Here is a 25,475-nt window from a genome sequence, read left to right on the forward strand (position 1 = left end):
AAACTAAACAAAACTATTGACTCACCTCATGTGGTTGATCAGATGCTCCTTCCGGGTGAAGTTCTTGTTACACACATTGCAGCAGTGCGGATTGTCGCCACTGTGCTGGCGCATGTGGTTGTTCAGGTGCTCCTTCCTGGTGAACGTTTTGTTGCAGTATTCGCATTTGTGCGGTGAATCTCCGGTGTGGAGCCTATATAGTAGGGAACATGAATGCATTAGTAACGGTTGAAAAATGAAACATTTTCTACATGGATTCTTCGATTCCTATTTGGCTAGCCTTATTATTGAGGGGGAGATGTAGTTCAAGCGAATGGAATTGTGGAGGAAAGGACGATTTAAAAAAAAAAAAACAAAGAAAAAGGAAAACTTAAAGTGAGTTTAAATGAACAATAGCAATGATCGAGAGTCAGATTTGAGGTTCATTTTTTTTTGTTTTTGTTTCTAAGCGATGGTCAATAAAACAGTCTCAATCCAATAATCTCCAGGCAACAATACACAACATCAATTGGTCGTCTTCATTTCTGATTCATCAATTCATCGTTGATTGAATGTTCTTTGTATGGTATGGCTAATGGAAACTAGGAGAAATAATGCATCACAATGTCACCTCTACTTAAGAAAAATAAAGTAGAATGGAAATGTTGATTAAAATCCAATCTAAATTCACACTTTTTGAACATTTTTTTTAAATAACAGCTTAGATTCATACCAATACCAAGTGTGATGCATCTTTTGGGAACAAATTTCCATTATCCCTAAACATGAAATGAATTGAATTTGCGAAAAGTTCAAGTGAGAAACTTTTTAACTTCGGATGGATGTGAATGAAACAAGTGGCACAAGCGAGAGAAACTTAGATTAGACAGGTGGTTTTGGCGTTTTTTTTTTTGTGTGTGAACTGATTTGATTAAAAGAAAACGAACGGGCACAAAAATGAAGATCTCTTAAAACCGATCCTCACCTGACGTGGTTTTTGAGGTGTTCTTTTCTGGTGAACGATTTACTACAGTAGTCACACCGATAGGGAGATTCTCCGGTATGCAATCTATATAGGTATAAGGTATAAGAACAGTTCAAATAATAACGAACAACGACAGAGCCAAAGGATCTTGTAAAGGAAAGAAGTCTTCCGATGTGCTTCGGTTCTGAGAGATGTATTTTGATTGCTCACTGTCTTAAAAATAAATCAAGAACTGACCTTCGCTGTACTTCCAAAAATACGGTAACCACAAATCTGATTCCCTAATCTCGCCAACGAATCTACAGTTATAACTTTTTGTTTTTGTTTTTAATTAAAGCAGGATTAATTCTCAACTAACGGTAAAATGATAGCACAAAACTATAGAGAGAAGCTTAAAACCGAAACAACTTAACAGAGAACAATAGAGACAACCAAAAAATAATAAAACTTCGTTTTCCCTCACCTGATGTGGTTGGTTAAATGCTCTTTTCGGGTGAATTTTTTCCCGCAATACGTGCACTGATAGGGAGTTTCTCCAGTGTGCAATCTGTGTGCACCAGGGAAAAGTTCCCACCCACACACGACGGCACCCCACGCGTTGTTATTGGATTTGTATTTTTTTATTTTTTTTTTTGTTTCGAGTGTGTATTTTTTGTTGGTTTTCAGTTTTCAGTTTTTCAACATTTGATTTTGGTTCCAGAGAGTGTAGTTGAGCGCGGGTGATGCGGGGTGGTGGGGGGCGGATTTGTTTGATTGTTTGAGCAAGCGAGAGGAGAGAGAAAACGAGAGAAAGAGAGAAAAGAGTGTAAAAATAAAATATTAAAACAATATTCAATTTTTTATTTGTTTAATTATAATTTGTAACATGACACCAAAAAAGCAGTTAACAAAATCATCGGGGAAGTAGTGAACGGTGCTTGGAAAGAGGGATTCAGTGAAGGGTGAAAAATTTGCAATTTGCAACATTAATCTACAGGGAAACTTTGAAAAAAATGTGGATGGATGTTTTCTTTCAGAAATAGGAAGCTCAGACTGTACAGTGATTTAAAGGTTACAAACCAAACCTAATGGTTAGTAGGGACATAGTTTGCATGAAAGGCCAATTGGTGATTGAATTCAGGGGGTTAAAGGGAACATTTATGACAAAACAGTACGCAATAGGAAGGACTGATTTATTAGGGTTTTATCGCTTCGCGAAAAGCGAATATCAACCGGCTTTTTTTTTCTAAATGGCAATGACAATTTCTGCAGGCGTTTTCCATATTTTTTTGTGATTGATGACTCACATTTTATGCCAGTGAATAGTTTAAAAAAGAGATACTTTCTTCTTAAACTTACACGCTCATTTATAATTGACCATTAAAGGTTGAAAAATAAGCATTTTCGCACTGTGTTATTAGACTGAGTCGATTTGGGATCATTTTTGAATTTCTCAAACCCTGGGGTCTAAAAAGCTTCGTTTTGGTCCAAAACTCTTGAACGATTTTTTGCAGAATTTTCAAGTAACGTTTACATGAGTAAATTTGAACTTCTAGGTTTGTATGGGAAAATTGAATATTTTGTACTGAAAAATCAACATCATTTTTGTTTCTTCTGTGGAACCAATCCAGCTGATGGGTTTTGTGCTAATTTATAAATTTTCTAAAGGAAATTTTCCGCTGAACAACTTTGTTGAAGACCGTAACTTCGGATCTTATTTAGCAAAAAAGTTATTAGCTGTTTATCAGAGGTATGTTTTTTCGCATTGATTAACAATAAATTCAATTGACATCATTGCTGGAGTTTCGCGAAGTATTGCATGAAAAGCAGTCATATAATACCTCGCTAGGCACCCAACAGTGATGTCAATTGAATTTATTGTTTATCAATGCGAAAAGACATACCCCTGTTTAACAACTAATAACTTTTTTATCTAATAAAATACGAAGTTACGGTCTTCAACAAAGTTGTTCAGCGGAAAATTTCCTTTAGGAAATTTATAAATTGGCATCAAAACCATAAGCTGGCTCGGTTCCACAGAAAAAGCAAAAATGATGTTGATTTTTCAGTACAAAATATTCAATTTTCCCATACAAACCTAGAAGTTCAAATTTACTCATGTAAACGTTACTTGAAAATTCTGCGAAAATTCATGGATGAGTTTTGGACCAAAACAAAGCTTTAAAGACCCCAGGGTTTGAGAAATTAAAAAATGACCCCAAATCGACTCAGTCTACTGTGTTATGCTAAATTATGGGTTTATTATGAGAATCCATAAAATTGGTTCTAGGGACAGATTTCGAAAAGTTTTATTTTAGAAGAGATTTGAAAGAAAATCAGAAAAAAAATATTTTGAAATAGGGTATTTAAAAAAATCTCTAAAAACAAGAACGCAATCGTGATTTTTCAAAGTGGATTAAAACGAATTTCAATGAAAGAGATAGTAATCTGGATCTTCTAAGTAGAACGTATAAAATAAGGTTGCCAGATTGCCCGGTTTTATCCGAGTTTACCCGGATATTTTATACAAATTTGGGAACAGTCCGGCCCGATCCGGTTGCCCGCAATTCATTGAAAAAAGCTCGGATTTTGCCCGGATTTATTTACTTTATTTGGAAAATCAAACAAAAAAAAAAAACAACGAACGCCTCTAAACGTAATTTTTTAACCAATTTTTCTGAAAAAAAATCATGAAAAGTTTTTTGGAAGCCTAAAATACGATTCAGAATATATGGATGAGTTTTGATGAAAGGAAATTTGTTTTTAAATTTTTTTCCTCTTTTTTGTTGAGTAATTCCTGGGTTTTGAGAAAATTTGTCCGGATATTGCCCGAATTTATGGTCGTCACTTTTGAAATCAAATGCTAGGATTTTGACAGGTTTTTATATAAAATTGCCCGGTTTATGCGGCCCGGATACATGCTGGAAAAATTCTGACAACCTTAGTATAAAATACCTGACGTTTTAAGATACTCTTCGGTTCTTGGAGTTTCTGAGAAGATTTTTACTTCGTTGTTTTCCACGGTCCTGAAAATCTACATAAACTAACACATAATCAACTCAATTCTTGGTCATCTACACTTTTGAAAAGAGGCATCGAATGTCGAATGTTACGAGTGAATACTACAAAGTGTTTCCGAAGGTCATAATATAAGATTGCCAGATTGCCCGGGTTTGCCCGGAATTTAATATAAAAAAAATTCCGGAAAAGTCCGGTCCTGCCCGGTTGCCCAGTTTTCATTGGAAAACCCCTTATTTTTCCCAGGTTTATTATCATTTTCATTCTCAAATCAAACTTTAAGAAACAAATTGTGTTGTAAATTGTGTAAATTGTAAAACGATTTTTTTTTTTGCAAGTTCAATAAAAATAATCATGAAAAGTTTTTTTGGAAGCCTAAAATTCGATTTAAAATCTGATGGTAAATTTTGATGAAAACATTTTTTTTTCAGTTTTTCATCTTGATTTTTGTGGAGTAATTCCCAGGTTTTGACCCAATTTGCCCGGATTCTGGTCAACAATTTTAAAATCAAATGCTCGAATTTTGCAAAGTTTTCAGATAAAATAGCCCGGATTTGTCCGGTCCTAATACGTACTGAAAAAAATCTGACAACGTTATCATAATCATTCCTGCAATCAAAACTAAAAAATGCTTATTTTTCAACCACAAAATGGTTAAGTAAAAATAAGCGTGTACGAAAATCTACGCAAGAGATTTTATGAAGTTTTCCAAATCTTTTTCGAAAATAAAATCATGTTTACAGATTACTGTTGAGCTTAACGTGTTCCTAGGCTACCCATGTAAACAGACAGAAGAGTATAAAAGATACGTTAAAACTTTTATTATCATTGCCGTTTAGTTGTTGCCGAATAATATAAGTCGCACTATTGATCTGGTGAAGGTGGTTAAGTAAAAAATTAAATTTCAATAAAAAACTAAACAATTCGATTTTTTTAGGGGAATTTGTTAGTGGCTTTTCACATCTCGGAAAAAGCAAAGAAAAAAGGGGAACGTGTTGGTTGTGACAGGTTTGATTGTAGGTGGTAAAAAGGTGGACATTCAAAAAGGAAAGGGGAAAGACAACACAAACATTTAAACTAGAGGAAAAGATAAACATAGATGACACTTTCAAGAAAAAAAACCAGGACGTTCGCTCTCACCTGACATGGTTCGTGAGGTGCTCTTTTCGCATAAATTTCTTCTCGCAATAGGTACAATGATAAGGAGTCTCTCCGGTGTGCATTCTGCGTGGGTTAGATAAAAAACAGAAAATTGTACTCCTTGGTTGGTATTATTTTTTTCTCATTTAAACGCATATCACAAGTTGTGGGATCATCGGAAGGTCAACATTGCTAATAGGGACTACCATTGAAGGAGTTGGTGGATGTGTGGGTTTTTTTTGTTTTCATTTTTCTCCGGTTTTTCGATAATTGTTGGGTTTTTTTTTCGTAAATCTTACGGTTCGGTTCAAACCGTTTGTTCTAGGAAACGTCTCTAAGTTAGCTTTGTGGAAATGTTTAGTCAACATATTTCTGTAGTTTCCCGCTAGGTGATAATTGCCGACGTGTTGGGTAAATGACATTGAAGATTAAATAAAACAATAACTACAAAAAAAATTTAAAAAAAATACAGCTTTAAGGAAAACATTGTAAATCAAATGTTTTCTACGACTAGGTGAATCTATTTGTTTTTAAATCTATCAAATTTTGTTGCACAAAACCGTGTTTATCGATAAAGTTACTCGAAAAATATTTGATTCCTGCGATTTTAGTTTTTTTTTAATTTTTGATCGAAAACATTTTTTCGAATAATTTTCTGACTCACAAAACCCAGGAACATTTTTGGGTTTTATTTGCATATGATAAGCTGGAAGTTGATGTGCTTTTCATTGAAACGTAATTCAGTTTTCAAGTTCAATATGGCAATAGTTTTTTTTGAACTAATAATAGAAATCCTTATTTTCAAAGCGACACCCTCCAGATTGGTGTCATTAGGTGAAAACACGACTTTCTGAAAGTTTCAGCTCAATTGGTTGAAGCACGAGCTGGCGCCATCGACTTCAAATTGGTATAGAGATTTTCGGCTAAATTTATGAAAAATCAACATACTTTCAATTTTTATGTTTTAAATATGCCTACAGTCTGCTACATAGCTCAGAACTGCAGAATTTATAGTTTGAAGATTGAGGAACAAGTCTATAGAAGATTGCAAAGTGATACGAGTTTACTTTGGTGAGATATTCGCAATAAAATGTGTAATTTTTTCGCATTTCATTGAAATTTCATGCATTACACTAGTATACAAATACACAAAAATTGCAAATTTATTGACTGTTCCTTTTTTAATGTAAAATCGGGCTCTGAATTCAAAAATTAAATTTAAAAACTCCAATAAGAACAGAATTTGAGTTAGGCTCAAAATATGATATTTTGCTTTAAGAAAAACGTACTTGTACATAACTTCAAATATCGGGGGAAACATATGATCAATTCGAAATCCGTGTTCCTCATATTGAATGTGGATATCTCACCACAATAAACTCGTATCGCGTTGCAATCTTCTACGAACTTGTTCGTGATTTTTTTTGTACTATAGATTCTGCAATTCTGAGCTATATAGGCATATTTTAGAAAAAAAACAAGAAGGAAAGGAATGTTGATTTTTCAAACATTTTGCCGAGAATCTCTATACAAATTTGAAGTCGATTCGACCAGCTCGTGCTTTAACTAACAAACTGAGTTGAAACTTTTAGGAAGTAATAACATCAATCTGAAGGGTTCCGCGTTGAAAAAAAAATGTTAGAAAAACATCCAATACAAATATGGGCCAGTCTAGCCTTGCATATGCTGCTTTGCGTTTTGACTTGCCTGGTTCTTTAAAATCATTTCTTAAAACCAAACGAAAAAATGAAAAAAATCAGTAGATTGAGATTTTGAAAAAGCTTGGAGCTTCTGAATACTGTCAAGAAAAATATATTATAGACGTTAGAATTCAGCAAAGGATGAAGAAGTTCTTGAAATTATATTATATTTTATCATCAGTTTTACATAAGGCTGAATAGCAGTCTTTTCAGCTTGATGACGAAACTCAGAAGAATCGATAGGAACTTATATTTTAAGCTGTATAGCATGCTAGAGGCGTCCTTGAAAAAACTGAGTAAGCTATTGAAAGTCTGTTCTAACTCTGAGAAACTTTTGGTTATGTGAGTTATCAGATAAAAATATAATAAATTTTCAAACAGTGTTTTATGTCTTTATCATTAGACTCCTTGCATTTTTATGAAAATTATCTGAATAAGCTATTTTTGCACGAAAACATGATAAAGGACTTCAGTGAAATCTGACTGAAAAATATGACGGATGCCATCAAATTTCTGAGGGACAACCACTTATAATATAAAGGTTGATTAAAGTTGGAATATGTCATTTTCATCATTTCAAAAATCAATAAAAAAAAATTCTGCCTCAGTTCAGACCAACGAATTTGTAACCGAAAAAAAAGCCAAGTACAATTTTCTAGTTTGAGGTATTTTTTGTATGCTCAGTAATGTCTATGCCATGTTTGAAATAGCGGAATTGGTTGATGTTTCAACATTTAAGTGCTAACCTTTTTGAATGAGTTTTGCCGAATTACAGCAAAATATGTTACTGAGAATAACGCAAAAAAAAATACTTAACTTTTTTTTCGCAAGGAATCTCGTTTTTTTTCCAACAAATCTGCTAGAACGCTTTTCCATCTTTTTTTTTAACTGTTTTCAAATTTTCAAGATCTCAATTTCATTTAAACCAATGATTTGTGTATTATTGAGGAATTATTTTAGAAGCTGAGTTCCAATGTTAAGAAAATGTGCATAATACGATACATATTTTTGGGATTATAAACACCATCCACAAGTTCTAGCCATGTATAGAGTATATTTATATACACAAAGTTAAACTGATACTTAAGAAAAACCAGAAATCCAAATATTATTAAAAAAAAGAACCGTAAACGTACTACTGCAATTGAAGGACAGAGATTATGGAAAAAAGAGGAGAAAAATAAAAACAAACAAAACCCAAAAAAGGAACTATAGGGAGATCATTTGATATTATACTGTTGGTTACTAGGAACTGTTGTAAAGTGGTAGGATTATTCGTCTAGGACTTTATCACATTACTTATAGGGTGTTAGTGCTCTTGTGACACACGGGGCAGTATTTAGGTAACGCATATTGAAACAAATCGATTGAAACGATCTCGCTCTCTCACCTGACATGGTTCGTTAAATGTTCTTTTCGCATAAATTTCTTCTCGCAATAGGTGCAATGATAAGGAGTCTCTCCGGTGTGCAATCTGCGTGGGTTGGATATAGAAAAATAGAACATTGTACACCTTCATTTTCGAAATGTTCTTTCTACATATATGAATACAGACTCTACAGACATAAACAAATACAGCAAAGTGGGAATCAGGATGGGAACAATTTTCTTGACGGGAGTAGGGATGTTCATATTTTTATTAATGGGAAGGAGGAGTTTATACTACAAGAATTTCGTATTGAACCCGGCTTTTTGATAATTGTCTTGCTGTTACTAAACAAATTCCATATGAAATCTTGGGTTTGCTGAAAATATTTTCACAAACTGGATCTTTTGCCGATGGTTCGGTCGAAAATTAAAAAAGGTTGCCGTACATAAGTCTAATTGGTAGAACCTTGGACTGAACACAGTACACAAAAAATCAGCGGACGGACAGAAACGTAACCGGTAAAAACGATCATCATCTTCGCCTTTTGAACGATAACACAGAGAGAGGGTGGTTGGTCAAAGTTGTGGTTCTTAAAAACTAAACGAAAATAAAAGGGGTAAAAAAAGATATGCATAGTAACACATCATCCTCACCTGGTATGATTCGTCAAATGCTCTTTTCTCGTAAACTTCTTCTGGCAATACGAGCACTGATAGGGAGTTTCGCCCGTGTGTAATCTGAATGCCGGAATGCCGGAAAATATATATATGCAAGCATACAGAGAGACACAACATAATTTTAGAAGCGTGTTTTTTTTTTCAGTCATACCAAAGAAATTGAATGATTTTGAGTAATTAATAATTTTTTCAAAGGACCGGATTTTGTGTATGGATGTGTGTTTCGGTGGAAGGGCAAGGGGATACCACATGAATGTTTTGCCTAGCTCGTTCAAGAGTTTGAAACTGGTTGTCGATATGTTCTGACCCTAAGATGAGGTGGTTTTAGAGCAAATGTCAAAAGCTCCGGAATGATCCGTTCTGTAATCTGTGGTAGTTTTCTTTTCTAAGTGGTCAACAATTGAGAAGCCGGAAAGCTTAAAAACCATCGATTTTGGTAGTTCAAAATATTTTGTGTGCATGGAACATTGTACCCGTTTTTGAGAGCTGTTTTTAACCAGAGTAGTTCAAATTACACGACATTTTTAATCTTTTTTTAATGGGAAGTTTTGGATTCATTTGAGAATGTTCGCATGTTGATTGCGAAGGTGGAAGATAGTATTTGCTTTTAGAGCAGGCTCATCACGGTTTAAAAACATTTTAATTTTTATAAGAATCTTACAGAAGGTTCTTGAATATCGCTTATATTTGATTGGTCTTTACATTTCGATGAATCAGCATCAACATCTAAGATAAATTAGCCATAAAGTTAGGTTGATTCAACAATGCAGGATTGCTCATCTGACCACTTTATTACGCCTGCAAAACACCTTAAAAAATTGACAAAAATTTTAAATTAAAAAAAATGGAAGTATAGAAACTTAACTCGGTACATTAAAAAAAACGATAGAAAAATATACCCCATGCAGGATTCGAACCTGCAACCTTTCCCAGCAAACATTTTTGTAGGTATATTTCTCAACAAATTTTTTATGCGTTCCATATATATCATAGAATGATCGTATAAAACTCGAAAAAACAGCATTTACCTACCAAAGTGGAGGCAATATACATACATATTTTCAACTTCTGGCTAAAGCGATAAGAACTATACCAATTGGACGATATGCGACACCTTATTCGTACATACTAAAAGAATGCAAGAGAGCACAAGTTCTTGCTCTCAGCGCATGCGAACCGTTGCCAACTACAATATTTGCTGCTTCTCTCATTGGACAATTCTGCTCAAATCGCCATCTGATTTTTAACAATCTGGTTGCACTGCGGGTCGCAGAAAGAACAAAAAAGCTATTCTCTCACTTGAAGCCCACGCGAGAGAACAAATTGAGAAAAATCGTCTTCAAAATCTGCAAACATGGCGGACTTTTCGTCATATCCAATTTAAACCATTTAAACCGACTTCAAGTGACCATTTTTACGACCTTTTATTTATTTGGCAGGAGTTGTGATTCGCAGTAACGTTATAAACGACTTAAGTTATCATTTCTTATGCGATGTTATGTTTGCTGGGTTGATTCTAAAACCTGATTTAAACAAAAATATCTTCCATCGATAATTCCATGTCTGTCATATGCCACGAAATGCAACTTTTGATGAATTGTCAATAACTCGTTACCGAATGCCAACTATTGAACACATTTATAGAGTTTACGGTAAATATAAATATTTTCTAGATTTTGTATGGAGGAATTTTACGAAAAAAAGAATCCCGTTTGTTGTATTCGATAAATAGTAAAATTTCGATTCAACACTAGTAGGAACGGTAAATTGAATATACCAATAACAATCTGTTGAAATTTTTTCTTCCGACATAGTTTGATAACTTATAATACAATGTTTGGTTATGGAATGGAAAAAGTTTTTCACCATGTGTGCACGGAATCACTTCGTTTCCGAAAAGTTGACGATTGCGTGCACGGAATATTAAAAAAAAAAATATTACCACATTTTAAATCATTATGGAAAAACGGGTATAACGAATACGGTTACGGACTATGGATGCACGGTTTCACCTCATTTTCGACATATTACTGATGAACGTGCCCGACATATACCTGATATTGTAGGTTAAAAAATCGGTTTGCAAAGAATATAGCTCTTCACCATGGGTGCACGGATTCACCGCTATTCAACCAAAATTGGCTGATCTGTATACTAAGGGTCAGGAATATCTGTTATAACTTTGAAAAGACAATTTTATTAAAATGAGGATATTCACTATGGATGCATGGATTCACCGCATTTTCATCAAAGATTGGGTATTTTTCAAGACTTTTGATCAAGTATTTTTAAAAATCTTCACTGCACCAGTCTCGAAACCGTGAATTTAATTTTATTTGCGTAAGAGACGAAACTTTATCGTTCATCGAGAGGGGAAAGAATTTCGTTCCTAGTTAGGACTTCAACTTCAAATCGATGGCTCAGTTACAAAATTATGCACAAAAAAATTGGGATTTTTGAAATTGAAATTTAGCTTTCCAGCCCAAAGGGCAACCGAACTCGAAAAAGGCTACCAACCAAATCTCAAAGTACTCATCCCGGAGCCTTGAAATCTTGCCACCAACCACAAAACTGGAAAACAGACGGATGATGAAGTGGAAGTGGAATAAAAAATAATTGAAGTCTTTGAATATGAATAAGGAATGTTGTTTGTTCTTGATATTATCCCAATCAACTATTGGTGGAGGGGGCGTGGAGACTCATGATGAATTCTGAAAGGGTGTTGGTGATAAGGTAGTTGGTTGTGGAGGATGTTATTGGTTTAACTCTTTCAAAATATTTCACTAAGAAAATGGGGACAACAAACGTTGGATTGGAAACGATTCTCACCTGACGTGGTTCGTTAAGTGTTCTTTACGCGTGAACTTCTTTTGGCAATAGTTGCACGAGTAAGGAGTCTCCCCGGTGTGCAATCTGTGTGAGCGAGCAGCGTCAGGTTCGTCAGAGAGCGTGTGTCGGGTGGCGCATCGTTTTCGTTGAAGACCCCCGCGCGCCGCGTTGCCAGTTTCAGATATTTCAAAATGTTTTGTTGGTTTTTTTTAAATACATTTGTTTGGTATGGAAAAGAAAATATCATTAGCTTCCTGAGCGCAAAGCAAAACAACAATTATAACGAATTGGTCAGATTCCGCCGAATTGGACAGAAACGGTTCAAAAAGCTCTTAAGAGACACAGATAAAGGAAGGATTTCGGAAGAGTACCGATAACCCTATTTCGTAAGTGAAAGAGAGTGTGAAATAGATAGTTTTGACTTAAATTGCAATAGGGGGGCCGGAAGTGAGCTGCCGGAATTCCGCCAACACGGGAGAAGCCTTCATTGGGTACTTAAACCAAATTTCTCACCTGAGGTGGTTTGTGAGATGCTCTTTTCGAGTGAACTTCTTCGGACAGTACGTGCACTGGTACGGAGTTTCGCCCGTGTGTAATCTAAGAGTAGTGGGAAGCAGGATCGAGTGAAAAGAACACGTATTATGACCAGCATCGGAAGATTTTTTTAATAGGGGTTCGCGAGTTGCGAGATGGTTGTTACTTCGTGAAAGGTTTACGTTGAAAAAAAAACGGGGTGCAAACGAATGGATCATTGCTATTGTTCATTTGTTTGGAAAAGATGATGGTGTGTAGGCGTATGAATGAAGTGTAGGGATATGATCGATTTTGAATAAAAAACTATGAATCGATACTTCTTGGTTCCAATTATTGGATATTAAATGTGTACGGGGAATAATGTTCGTGAACAGCAGGACAAGACAAAATTTGTGAGTTTCTGAACGAGTTTTCATGGCTGGATCGATGGGTAGGTTCGATGGATGACAGATGGGAGGTAATGTGTTTCGAGGAATGGGGACTTTTGCTTAATTTAAGAATTGTAAGTGCTACAAAAGTTCTCACCTGAGATGGTTCGTGAGATGTTCTTTGCGAGCAAACTTCTTCGTACAGTAAGTGCAATGATAAGGAGTCTCACCGGTATGCAATCTGAAGAGTTCGCAGAGATAACAAAATTTTAAAACGCCGTTGTAAATCGAAATTTTACGAGGTAGTGGCTGAAGGTGAGTTTTCTTCTATATGAAATGTTTCGATTAAGTGTTAGTAAGGATGATGTGTACATGTGTAAAGGTTAGTTATGATCATTATATAGCGAACCGGAAAAAAGGCGCCAAAAACTACCAATTTCATAAAGTCCAAACGCATTTTCAGTTTCAACAAATAACTCTTCAAAACAATTTTCAATTAATAGTTTGGTAGTTTTGCGCTTTCAAAATAAAAAAACCTAATTCTACAATCAAACATTACTCGAACAATTTACGCTAGGTCTGTACAAATTCGAAAGGTCCGAAATGTTCTATAACCAATTTCGTAAAACTTCGCTTGATTCGAATGTAATGGGTGGAACGCCCAAAAAGTGCTTAACTTTATAAGGTTGCCATGTTGGACACTTTAATTCTGTAAAAAGGAAGGCGTGAGCATTCGTTTTTTTCCCATTATTTTGTCTAAACACTTTTTGATCGTTCCACCCTTTAATAGTGGTGATCAATCTAAATAAAATACAACTTCTTGTTTGAACCGGATTTCACATGAATGTTTTTGAGACTCCGCGAATCAAAATTAAACTTAACCGGTCGGCACACGATTGATGAATGAATATGAAACTAATGGAACGGAATACGCGGCGTCGAAGAAATCGGAGTGACAGCAAATGGTCACTCGAAAAAAAATCAAACGGAACGTCAACGCCGATATACTGAAACTCTACGAGTAGAGACTTTAAAAGTTGGTTGTGTAAGCTTGTTATGACGAGAGAGATAATGTGTGTGTGTGAGAGCGCACATCAACAAAAACAAAAGTCTCACCTGGTGTGATTGGTTAAATGTTCTTTTCGCGTAAACTTCTTCTGGCAGTACGAACATTGGAAAGGAGTTTCTCCGGTATGCAATCTGTTACAAGATACATAGACATAGATGATAGAAAGATAGCAAGAAATCTCGGGACAAACAAGGCACAAAATAGGGGGAATGTTTCTATCGGGAGTGATGATGAACTGTTGTTATAAGGGAGAGATATGTAAGCTAATAATAACTAGTTAACGAAATAAATCAACTAAAAAAACGGAAAACGAATATGAAACTACGCGTACAACTATAGCTACGGAAACTACTTCGAACAATCTATGTGAAACCAGGGTAGCCCTTCGTGAATATTTGTAAGGAGTTTGTATTCGTCTAAACCAATCGAAAGAATGGAAATTCGAAGGACTACCATAGGTCCCAATATAGGAATAGTCAAAAACAGTTAGAATTCCATCGTCCGGTCAAATTTGAGTAGTGTTCTTTTGCCAAAAACGGGGGGAGAAGGTCTCAATTTTGCGAAAAAATATGTTTCCAGTATTACGATCTGTCACCGTAAGGTCAAAACCAATTCTTGTTAGTAGAAGTTAGGTGGACAATTTTGAGTGTGATGTGTTAGCCAGGGGTTCTCTGTAGTCTAAATTTAGTCTAAATTTACTCTTTTCGTTCGTTTGGGAAAGATGGCGCTATCAAAACGAATGCAATTAAGATGATGAAAGGATGCAGAGAAGGGTTGTTTTGATTGGTTATTTTGCATTGGATTGGGATGTTCGGGGTCAAAAGCGTTGGTTTTGCAACCTCACCTGACGTGGTTTTTCAAGTGTTCTTTTCGCATAAATTTCTTCTCACAATAGGTGCAATGGTAAGGGGTCTCTCCAGTGTGCAATCTGTAGAGTAAGAGAGTACCGAATTTGTTTCGCTGTGATACAGGAACCCACAACCGAGACCGCACAGGGCAGCCTTTCTAATAACATATATTACAGTTTAATTAGTCTAGGGACATTTTACGAGATACACTGGACTAAATTATAGTAGCGGGAAAATTTACCACCCTTTGTAGTGCGAATGAGTGTTTTAATGTTTTTATCAAATGTTACCAAATTTTAATTTTAATTTTCTTTTGAAAATGGCTACAATTTTCCCAGTACCAAACTATGGGAGTTATTAGTAGTAGAGGTGACTATTATGAACACGGTTTGAAGGAATCGGGAGTTTGTAGGGACAACTTAAGAACAAAATATTTGAGAACAGTACGGGACTCATCAATCCAAGATTTGGTGAAGACGTGTACGATAAGAGGAAGTTTAAAAACGACGGTCTCACCTTGTGTGGTTGGTTAAATGCTCTTTTCGAGTGAATTTCTTCTCGCAATAAGTGCACTGATAGGGAGTCTCTCCGGTGTGCAATCTGTTGATATGGAAAAGTAGAATGTAATGTTGGGATCGGGAGACTTGGCAACGGAATTATCCCGAAGACAGGAGGAAATTGTACTGGGAAATGAACTTTTGGGGTACATTTTTTCATGGACAAAACTCGCGGAAATGATACTGAACAAAGAACAACATATTGGGAGAAAATTTCAGCTGATCACGTCTTTCAAGTTGCCAACCCAAGGTTTCATGAGAAAGTATATTTCCAATCTAGGGGAACTATGAATTATAGAGGTTTAAATTCGAGTTCAAAACTGTAGTCACAGGAATATTTAATACTATAAAAGAATTCAAATCCAAACCCATCATGCTGAACAGATATTTCAAATATAAGAACAATACCATGAAAAAGTTAATTTATGCTTTCGAAACGATGTCTATTTAGAAAAAAAATGTCAAAATACCGAAATTAAAGTACTCTGTCAATTTTGATGATAACTATTCAAAACGGTAGCATTTAAAGTTCACATTTGGCCGAGGTACTTAAAGAAATTAAAATTAATGTTTCCCATGTAGACCCTAATTTCAAATTTGACATCTTAAAAAAACTTCAAAAGTGAAAAGAAGCAGGTTTTTGAACAAACATAATTCTCAATGTGAACCCTAAAGCTAAAGGGTTTTTCAAGGATTGAAACGGGAACAATTTGGAACTTTCATGCACCTTGGGTGGAACACCGATGCTGAAATTTTCGCTCCTCTGACTCGTCTGCTTTCAAAATTCATCTTTTCGAATCGGTAGGAAGTGGAGGAAACGGTGGGAAAAGGCTCTGCTTTTTTTTTTTTGGTTGTTTACTAACACAGAGACAGATGAAGCGCTCACCTTATGTGGTACGTTAAACGCTCTTTTCTGGTAAATTTCTTATCACAATAAGTGCATTGGTAAGGGGTCTCTCCGGTGTGTATTCTGTTCAGGAAACGAAATCAAAAAAGTGAGACGGAGAAAGAAAGACGGAACAAGAATTAATGATTCAGTTGATTGAGATTCGGAAAACTTATCTTATGATCGAGCATGTTTCTTTTAGAATTTGAGGTACACATGAAAGGTATTTAAAAAAAATCTAGGATTTAAAGAAAAAAAGAAAAGAAATTTATGAATTTAGTTTGTTCCTTTCAGCGATAATATGGAAAGCCTGTTTGATTTTTAAGAGCCTTTTCTACGGAACTTTTGCTTATTAGGAAATGGTGACAGTTTTGGAATGATGCTCTTTTGAACTGAAGAAAGTATTGGAAAAAGTTTAAGGTTTTGCATAAAAAAAATATTCTTTTTAAAGTTAACATGAATTTTTTTTCAAAAGTGTTGCTCATACATTCGGAATCTCTATTTAGCATGAAATGTTAGGCCTATTTTTTTCAATTTTGAATATATACCAAACCCAGACTTTGTCCAAGCAAGTCCAACAGAATCACAGTGGACGTGATTATACCAAGGTTGTCGAAATCAGAGAAAAATCTATAATTTCACAGAATTTTATGTCAATTTTCATTACAGAATCTGTGTCACAGAACACAGAATTTGAGAAATATTCACAGATTTCACAAAATTTCAAAATTTTGGACGTTTTTCAAAATTAAATTTTCAATGTCTATATTAATTTTGGATAATTATCTTGTGGAAAAATATGATAAATTGGGAATTGTAAATTGATTTTTCATAAAAAAAAATGTAAAAAAACACAGTTTGACATGACTTTTAAATCAAATTAATCGAAAAAGCATCACAGGAAACCGTCCCAGAATTTTTGGATAAAATCACAGAAAGTCAGATTTTTTTTTTCATCTGAATAAAGATTTTTTTTCGGCAACCTAGGATTACACCTCATAACGCGAAAATCGATCATTTTGGATGAATTGTATATGTAAAAATTCATTCGAAATGAATGATTTTCTCGTCTGGGAAATTTAAATTTATAAAAGTTCATCCAAAAGAACGTTTTTCGCGTCGCGTAGCGTAATTGCGTTCATTATGTTTGTGACCTTAGATTCGTTATTGTTATGAAATGTTATTTTCTATTTGGTGGACTTCTGGGCACTAGCTTAGATTTTCACCACACTCCTTTAAACGTTAAGTTACTGAAATTACTGTACAATAAGAAAATTTTCCTACTCAAAATTAAACCAGGGTTGGTCAACTGTTCAAATGGCAAAAAAATTAAACAACGAAATTCGGGCTTTATAAAAAAAAAAGGTCACACACGACCCCAAAAGTGCATTTCAAAATGTTTGCTCAAGAGTTCCACTGACAAAACAACGGGCACACGAAAAATGAAATCCAAGATAGAATGGAACTTTTGAACAGAATTTATTTAAAAAACAAAAACAAGGAGTAGAGCTAATCATTTAAAAATTAAACGTATCGAATTGGATGAAAATGAACAGCTCACCTGACATGGTTTGTTAAATGCTCTTTTCGCGTAAACTTTTTCTCGCAATAGGTACACTGATAGGGGGTCTCTCCGGTATGTAATCTGTTTCGTTATTGGCAACATACATTTCGTAGTGTCACGTTTCGCCGACAGATCGCGTTGCGTCGTTATGGGTGTGGTGTGTTTGGTGGTGAGGGAAAGAAAGAAAACGATAGAGAGATAGAGACATCCGATTAATATCCGGTTCCGGTGACAGTACGGCCACGATCAGGAAAGGTACGATCAGTTTTGGAAGGCGTTGTTTTAGGTATGGGTGGAGGGGGTAATCTTTTTTTTTCTAAATTTTAGTGTTTCGGGATGAATGAATTCAATTTTGAACGTCTTTCCACCGTTTGATGGCTGCAGGTCTACGGGAGGATTGAACTCGTGAAGTCCAGCCATCAAACCGAAGAGCTGACGCGGATGGTCCGAAAGGTTTATCGAATGTGAGAAGAGAAGAAATGGAAGTCGATTACGATGTGGTTACACGAGTACGGTTTGTATCCTTTTCATGATTTCATGATTTTGTTTTTAGAGATGGAGGTGAAGGCTCTGCTTTATATTAGCGAGACAGATGAAGCGCTCACCTTATGTGATACGTTAAACGCTCTTTTCTGGTAAATTTCTTTTCACAATAAGTGCATCGATAAGGGGTCTCTCCGGTATGTATTCTGTACAGAATTGAAAACAGAGAGTGAGACAGAGAAAGAAAGATGGAACAAGTATTAATGTTTCAAGCACACAAAATAAAATTTTGCTGAACAACATTCTTCACCCGGCTCGTCTTTGGTTTCTAGGGTCTCTGGGGGGCAAACCGTACGTTTTGCCTCGCAAAATTCTATCATGAGTCGGTTGGCTTCTCAATTTGTTAACACTTCAGCGTTTGGAGTTGCTTGAACTGGCAAAAATCCTCTTCTTACTTAAACAATTATGCTTCCATTTCTACCGACAGATGGCCGAATAAAAAGGTCGCACTTCGACTTTGGAAATGAGTTTCGAAAATCGATCAAACCCTGTAGACGTTTCCAAATAATTTCCAACATTATCAAAAAACACGGGTTGTTTTCAGTCAATCTGTTATCTTATAACACAGTTTTTTTTCTTCTGACTTTTGGGTTGGGGGACGCAAATTGAATTTAATTGGGACGGGAAAGCAAATAAACGCTCACCTTGTGTGAATCGTTAAACGCTCTCTTCTACTGAATTTCTTCTCGCAATATGTGCACTGATAGGGAGTCTCTCCAGTGTGCAATCTGTTGAAGAAAAAAGATAGAAAGAGAGACAAGACGATGTTATGTTTGGGGACGCTTCGATTTCAGTTATGAACTCAGTATTGCTTGTGTTGGTATCCTTTTCATTGGTTCCGGTTAGCATCTTACTTATTATCTGTTACAGTTAAGGGGGTTAAAATGATTCGAAAAAAAAACCAGAAAAACAACGGAAAAGTAAAACACGGTGCCTTGCCTTTCTGTTTGCGCGTCGAAATTCTCTAAACTACACAATTTTGAAAAGCCAAAGCCCTACTTTCAACCGAGATTGTAAGCATTGAAAAAACGAGGGAAATTTTGAAATTTTTAGCAACGTCAATTTTAGGCCAAAAAGTTCAACAGACGAAATTTTGAAAAATTTTGCAGTAGACGTTGCTTTTTTTCTTTTTCATTTTAAGCCAAACACCGCGGGAAATCATCTTCGGTATTATTTTTGTAAACATCTTGACTTAAAGCTTTGAACGTGATAGTTCTAAAGTTATGAAAAGATTGCCTTCCTAGCGTCCCCAATTATTCCTATTGACTATATTTTTTTTACAACAAATGTAACGGAACTTTTCAGCAACAACCAAGCTAAATTAGTAGTAAATTTTCTTATTCCATATTCAGCTCTTAAAACCAACCGCTCACCTGACGTGGTTCGTTAAATGCTCTTTGCGGGTGAACTTTTTCTCACAATAGGTACAGTGAAAGGGCGTCTCACCGGTATGTAATCTGTTCGGGAAATAGAAACAGAGTTGAAGTTTCGGACTCACACTTTGGACTCTTGATACGTTAGCATATAAAGCTATGGAAAGCTAATTTTGAATTTCTAGATTAAAGAAAGGTAACAGTCCCAGGTGACTTTCTCATGGACTAATTTGACTAATTTTGAATCATAGAAATTGAGCTTGCCAACATTTAGCTTAGTTAGTTCGCAAAAATTGGACCAATCAAGGGGAAGAGGAGATTTCAGAAAAATTTAACAGCACTGATTTTATGTAAACGAAAATGGCACTCATTAGTGCTTTTTTTCACAACTTTTATTTTTTGGAAAGAGAAAAAAGCTATGGCACATCGGTCTAAAGAACAAAGCTCTCTCACCTGGTGTGGTTGACCAAATGCTCTTTTCGAGTGAATTTCTTCTCACAGTAAGTGCACTGATAGGGAGTCTCTCCGGTGTGCAATCTGTAGAGACGGGAAATGGATTTGTTTTTGAAATCACGATACTTTACAGACTGTTTTTTTTGGTTATTGAACTTCTAGAATGTTTCTTAACGTGAGGGATTAACAGAAACGCCAAATAATGAAGTTGAAAATAAAAATGGGGATTGTTTACTGATAAGAATGGATCACGCCACGCGAATGGTGCTTGCTACAATTTTGACAAATTTGATTTTTCCTTTATAAACTGTGCATGACTTTCTTTTGTTGAAATACTTTCAGTGTATTTTGCGTAATGAGGGCAACGTACAGATATAAATTTTTGAAAGAAGTTGGTTGGTTATGAAGGATTGTACCTGCTAATCGTCTGCTGACGTTTCCTATGAATGGGACATCCGGAAATTCTATGCAGTTTTTGCTACTGATCAACAAAGGTCGAATATGTTCAGTACCAGTTGCAAGGAAAAACACTTTTTGGAAGTTCATTTTGAATATATTTTTTTTTAATTTGATCGTAAAAAAACTGATAAAACCTCTTGTGGATTCAACACTTCTATTAAAAAAATCAAAAACGTGTTCACAAAAGATTATGAAAATGTTATTTTTAACTTTTTTTAACATATTTGTCTTAGACTTAGAAATTTTACTACACGCTTCTTTTTTGGTACTCAAAATCCAGTTTGATTCAACATCTCTATTTAAAAAAAATCAAAAACGTGGTCACAAAAGATGATGAAAATGTTATTCATTTTTTTTTTTAATATTTGTCTTAGACTGGTAACATTTCACTACTCAAAATTAAGTTTGACCGTGGTTCAAAACATAGTTCGATTCTATGAAGTTTAAGTTGAGTTCCATTTTTCCTCCTCGCGATGGTTCAAAACGTTCAAAATGGAGTTCGAACTGCGAACTAAAACCAGGGAATCAAAAAATCGTTATACTCCGATAGAATTTGTCAAACAAAACACCGGTGAGAGAGATTTTCATCCACAAGAACGCTTATCAACTTTAATTTTGCTCTCGATAAGTTGTGCATTCCGATTCAAATTTATCGTCTCTTGTAACGTTAAGGATAAGTTCTCGCTCTCGGACGAGAAAAAATTTGTCACTATTTTGCATGGAGTTAAGGGCGCGGAGAGTCGGAATGGAAGTATATAGCTAGAAAAAGCACTCTCTGTGCGTTTGTTCTCTTGATTGCTTCCAGTTTTGTCGGAGAATATTCTCAGAATTAGAACTGACTGAGAGAAAATAATTTCGAAGGAGTTATCTTGACTGGCATTGGAAAGGGATGAGAAGTCATCGCGTTCTCATATTTATCGCTAAGTGTTAAACTTGTTATCATTATCAGATCAGCTCGATTTGTTTCCCTGGCTAAAACTAATACTATTTTTCCTTCGGCGTAGGAGCAAAACTGAGATCGATTGAATGAACCTAAAATGGAACTCACTCTCTTTGTGTATGTTGAACTGAAAGCACTTAGCAAAATCGGCTGCCGAACTGCATTTTGAGTAGCTACGAATAAAGGTCTGAAAAAAGTTCAAATTGGAGTTCCGGAGTCGAACTACGTTTTGAGTATGTCAGTCAGAGCTTAGATTTGCGGTTTCCCAGTCGAACTCAAAGTTGAGGGCTGCCACTGATGTGCTGCTTTGAACCAAAACAACTTAATTTTAAGTTTGAAAAAAGAAGCGTGTATGCCTTCATTGCTTTAACAGTAAAGAATAATACTCGACAACGACATCATTAGATTTTCTAAACAAAAATGTATTTTTGACTTATTTCACCACTTTTGAATTAATATTTTTCGATTCCTAACAAGTAGATAAGTAACGTTTAGTTTTTTAATCACTTTGTATATATTAACGTTATCAATTAGCATGTGGTTCCAAATTACCGAAATTCTCAACTTTCTACCGAAGCAAAGCACCGTATCTACTGAAAACTTTGCAAAAGAGACGAATCGTAGATCGATTCATACATGTTTGTCAGAAAAAGCAATCTAACGAACGAAACAAAGCAAAAACGGAAACGGTACGATCCTACTTCCATCCTCCTATCGATGCAGTTTCCTAGCATCGAGATTTTGCAAATCATATTGGATCCAATTGATGCTCAGATGTTTCCACCAACCAAGCCACGTGTTGCCGCAAGCGCCAATCGTTGCCACTAAAAAATGTTATTTGCATTTATGTGCATTCTCATACAACAACACAACACGACTTGGCGAAGCCGAAAGGATTTCAATAAAAGAAAAATTTCACTCAGGACTGACTTTCTGATTGTTGATTTTTTTTTTTGCTCTGTCTTTGAATTAAAACGATCGTGCAGCACCATTCGATTGGAGCTAGGATTGTACTACTTGAATTGTTTTTTTTTAATTTATAATTATGACAGATATATGCTATTATTTCAATCGAGTATCAATGAGTAAGGAATTTTGATTCACAAAGGTAACGAAACAAAGGGATGAATTATTTCTCGATTATATGATACTGAAGAGTTGTGCATCTAGATATACTTATGAAGGAAAACAAAAACAGTTAAAAGAAAGTTCGTTATGATGGACGAAATGGATTGCAACGCTCTCACCTGACATGGTTCGTTAAATGTTCTTTTCGTGCGAATTTTTTCTCGCAATATGTGCAATGATAAGGAGTCTCTCCGGTGTGCCATCTGTTTCATTCGAAGGCGGTCGATGGAGAACACCCCCAAAAATCCACCATCATCATCACAATCGGGAAAGAGAAAAAAGAGAAAGAGAAACAAAATCGTTCATGAAGGTGTGTTGCATGGAGGTATACTGATTTCGATGATTCTACTGCTCGGTGCAAATTAATGCTCCACAGGATAATTCAATAAAATAGTAACAACTTAACAATAAAATCTCCTTTCTCGTTTCCGCAACAGATCATGTGTCGAACGTGTGTGTTTTTGTGTATTTTTTGCCAAAACGAACGGTATCTTTTCCGCTTACACTTACTTTTTTTTAGTATGCCGAAATTGTGAATTTTGAAAAAGCTCTGCTCCAGAGGAAAAAGCCGGAAAATTTTGAACCAGTCGATGAGCCAATTTTGAATAATTTTTCCGTGGTGAGGACAAAATTTTGATTTTTGTTTAGCCGAAAATGGGGGGTTGAGTGGAAGGATTTTTTCATGCCAAAGATGTTTGAGCCAAATGGGTGGGTGGACAAATTTTGAATTTCGCTGGTGGTCGTAATTTTCCAATTTTTCGTCAGAGAAAGCTTTGTTGTGGGTATGCCGAAAATTTAGGATTTTGATTTGCGCCAATCACGAACTCTCGACTCTACACGATTTGTGTGCGTGCGTGCGTTCGTGCGTGCAAGGACGACAACGAGACGACGGACGATCGAGGAGCGTACTTCTCACCTTATGTGATACGTCAAACGCTCTTTTCTGGTAAATTTCTTCTCACAATACGTGCACCGGTACGGAGTCTCGCCAGTGTGTATTCTACAGGTTGGATCAAAAGAAAATGGGGACGAAATGATTAATCACGTTCCAATACGGAGGAAAACTTTAACCCAGCTTTGAGAGCCTGCCACAAGATCGTACTTCATTTGAGACGATGATTCTTTTTTTCTAAAACGCTATCCTCCCTCAATGGAATGGAAGTAAAGAAACACAAGCTTAAAACGCAAACGAAAACTCTACACAACAACACAAAATGAAAACGAAATACGAATGAAATACAAGTGATTGTCGAATTCCCCCCTCTTTCATCGAATATGGTAATGTTGTTTTGTTTGCTTCTCGACTCCTTTTAAGGCGATTTTTTTTCTTTTCCATTGTTCTTAATGACACCGATCTTGTGTCTGTGTCTAGAAATTTGTTTTCCATACCAAAACAACCTTTAAAAGAAGAAGTTTTAAAGTTTAAAAAAAGTTATCGGGGAGTTTGAGTTCCTCTCTCCGTAGAGCCAGGTTACAATTTTCCCAATACCAAACAAATTGTATTCATGGACGACGCTCACCTGACATGATTCGTTAAATGCTCTTTGCGCGTGAATTTCTTTTCGCAATAGGTACACTGAAATGGGGTTTCTCCAGTATGTAATCTGTCGAAAGAGTTCAGAAAATGTGGGTTCCGAATGAGTTAAACTGCCTTCACGTTCTTTGTGTATTTTTTTTTGTTGGGTGCGGCAAATATACGCGTATGCTGCAGTCGCGTTAGATGTATCTTTTTGAAGAAAAAAACCAACTTTTTGCCTAACCTTCAACAAGAACAGGACGAATTGGGCTGGCCAAAAGCGTTTTAACTTTCACGTTACTCTCTCTTCCTTGGTTTTTGGTAGAAGGAAAACTCTAACCCAGCTTCAAGTGTTTTAGTCTTTCAATACATTCGTATCAAAGATTCGCTACAAGTTTCTTAAGAATTGTACAATAAACACTAAATTTAAGTCGTTTGTTACATTTGTATGAGCAAAGTTCTACAGTTTCAAAAGAAAACGTACTATTTTAAACCGAACAGCGGCAGTATCGGATCGAATAGACCTAGAACTGGTGCAATTATCAAAAAAAAACTCTTCACTCGCAAACAAACGCGCATCGCAGCGAGAAAATCCGTTTCCATCGCAAGTGGATTGTCAGAAGAGCACTGACACCCAAAGCCAGGTTACAATTTTCCCAATGCCAACAGATCTAACTACTAGAAACAAATTATATCAAAGAAGAACTTGTTTATCAACTGCTACTTGAAAAATATAAAATCCGAAAATAGTTGGTGTAATCTTTTCCGTTATATGATTGCAAAATTTTGACTTTCGTTTTGGAAAAAAGTTCGAAAATTGTTACACTACAGTAGAGAAAAAATTCGGAAAACCCGACGCTCACCTGACATGATTCGTTAAATGCTCTTTGCGGGTGAATTTCTTCTGACAGTACGAGCACTGGAAAGGTGTTTCGCCGGTGTGTAACCTGTTGGAAGAAGGACTTGCATTAGCGTCTCAAAGGCATTTGTAGGTCAATCACTTGTGCCTGGTCCCTGAAACGGGCCCAGGAAAGATCCGAGTAAGTCTGGCACCAATATCGAATAGGAATATGCGACACATAGAGTGCTTAAATCTAAGAAAAACACCACAACAAAACACTAGCTGCTCACCTCGTATGATTTGTCAAATGCTCTTTTCGCGTAAACTTCTTCTCGCAATAAGTGCACTGGAACGGAGTTTCGCCGGTGTGTAACCTGTTGGCATCCGAAATATGGCATTCACCGGAAAATCACAGTGGAGAAAGGATTGTTAGTGATTCGGAAAGTTGACTAAACATTCTAACGGATCCTATCCCTTTACAAGAGGACGGAGTCCGGACATGAATTCGAAAATCAAACACTAAAAAACGATCAGCTCACCTGACATGATTGGTAAGGTGCTCTTTTCGGGTAAATTTCTTCCCGCAATAGGTGCACTGGTACGGAGTTTCACCCGTGTGCAATCTGTCCAGGAAAAAAAAGAAATAAAAATTGTCAGTTAAGTTGATCCAAGTTGGCGTGGAGTATCGATCGAAGAAAAGATCAAATTTGCTTTGTCTGC

At 35.8% G+C, this 25,475-nt stretch overlaps 1 protein-coding gene across 50 annotated transcripts in view; it reads right to left on the minus strand.

Moving 5' to 3' along the window:
* Positions 1-25,475, minus strand: part of LOC129747198 (zinc finger protein 585A-like) — a 62,351-nt gene that overhangs the window by 19,457 nt on the left and 17,419 nt on the right. For 7 of the 50 annotated variants that reach the window (XM_055741246.1, XM_055741277.1, XM_055741249.1 and 4 more), the window contains 24 exons: positions 25,295-25,378; positions 25,046-25,129; positions 24,778-24,861; positions 23,919-24,002; positions 23,315-23,398; positions 22,518-22,601; positions 19,872-19,955; positions 19,419-19,502; positions 18,690-18,773; positions 18,108-18,191; positions 17,500-17,583; positions 15,939-16,022; positions 15,012-15,095; positions 14,492-14,575; positions 13,695-13,778; positions 12,736-12,819; positions 12,190-12,273; positions 11,677-11,760; positions 8,824-8,907; positions 8,192-8,275; positions 5,102-5,185; positions 1,428-1,511; positions 965-1,048; positions 26-193 (listed from right to left, as the gene is read on the minus strand). In XM_055741246.1, coding sequence (XP_055597221.1) covers positions 26-193; positions 965-1,048; positions 1,428-1,511; positions 5,102-5,185; positions 8,192-8,275; positions 8,824-8,907; positions 11,677-11,760; positions 12,190-12,273; positions 12,736-12,819; positions 13,695-13,778; positions 14,492-14,575; positions 15,012-15,095; positions 15,939-16,022; positions 17,500-17,583; positions 18,108-18,191; positions 18,690-18,773; positions 19,419-19,502; positions 19,872-19,955; positions 22,518-22,601; positions 23,315-23,398; positions 23,919-24,002; positions 24,778-24,861; positions 25,046-25,129; positions 25,295-25,378 — 2,100 coding nt within the window. The remainder of the gene's footprint in view (positions 1-25; positions 194-964; positions 1,049-1,427; positions 1,512-5,101; positions 5,186-8,191; positions 8,276-8,823; positions 8,908-11,676; positions 11,761-12,189; positions 12,274-12,735; positions 12,820-13,694; positions 13,779-14,491; positions 14,576-15,011; positions 15,096-15,938; positions 16,023-17,499; positions 17,584-18,107; positions 18,192-18,689; positions 18,774-19,418; positions 19,503-19,871; positions 19,956-22,517; positions 22,602-23,314; positions 23,399-23,918; positions 24,003-24,777; positions 24,862-25,045; positions 25,130-25,294; positions 25,379-25,475) is intronic. The other 43 variants (XM_055741255.1, XM_055741258.1, XM_055741254.1 and 40 more) reach the window with 43 other exon arrangements.

The sequence above is a fragment of the Uranotaenia lowii genome, chromosome 2, assembly GCF_029784155.1.
Source record: "Uranotaenia lowii strain MFRU-FL chromosome 2, ASM2978415v1, whole genome shotgun sequence".
NCBI classification, from domain to species: domain Eukaryota; kingdom Metazoa; phylum Arthropoda; class Insecta; order Diptera; family Culicidae; genus Uranotaenia; species Uranotaenia lowii.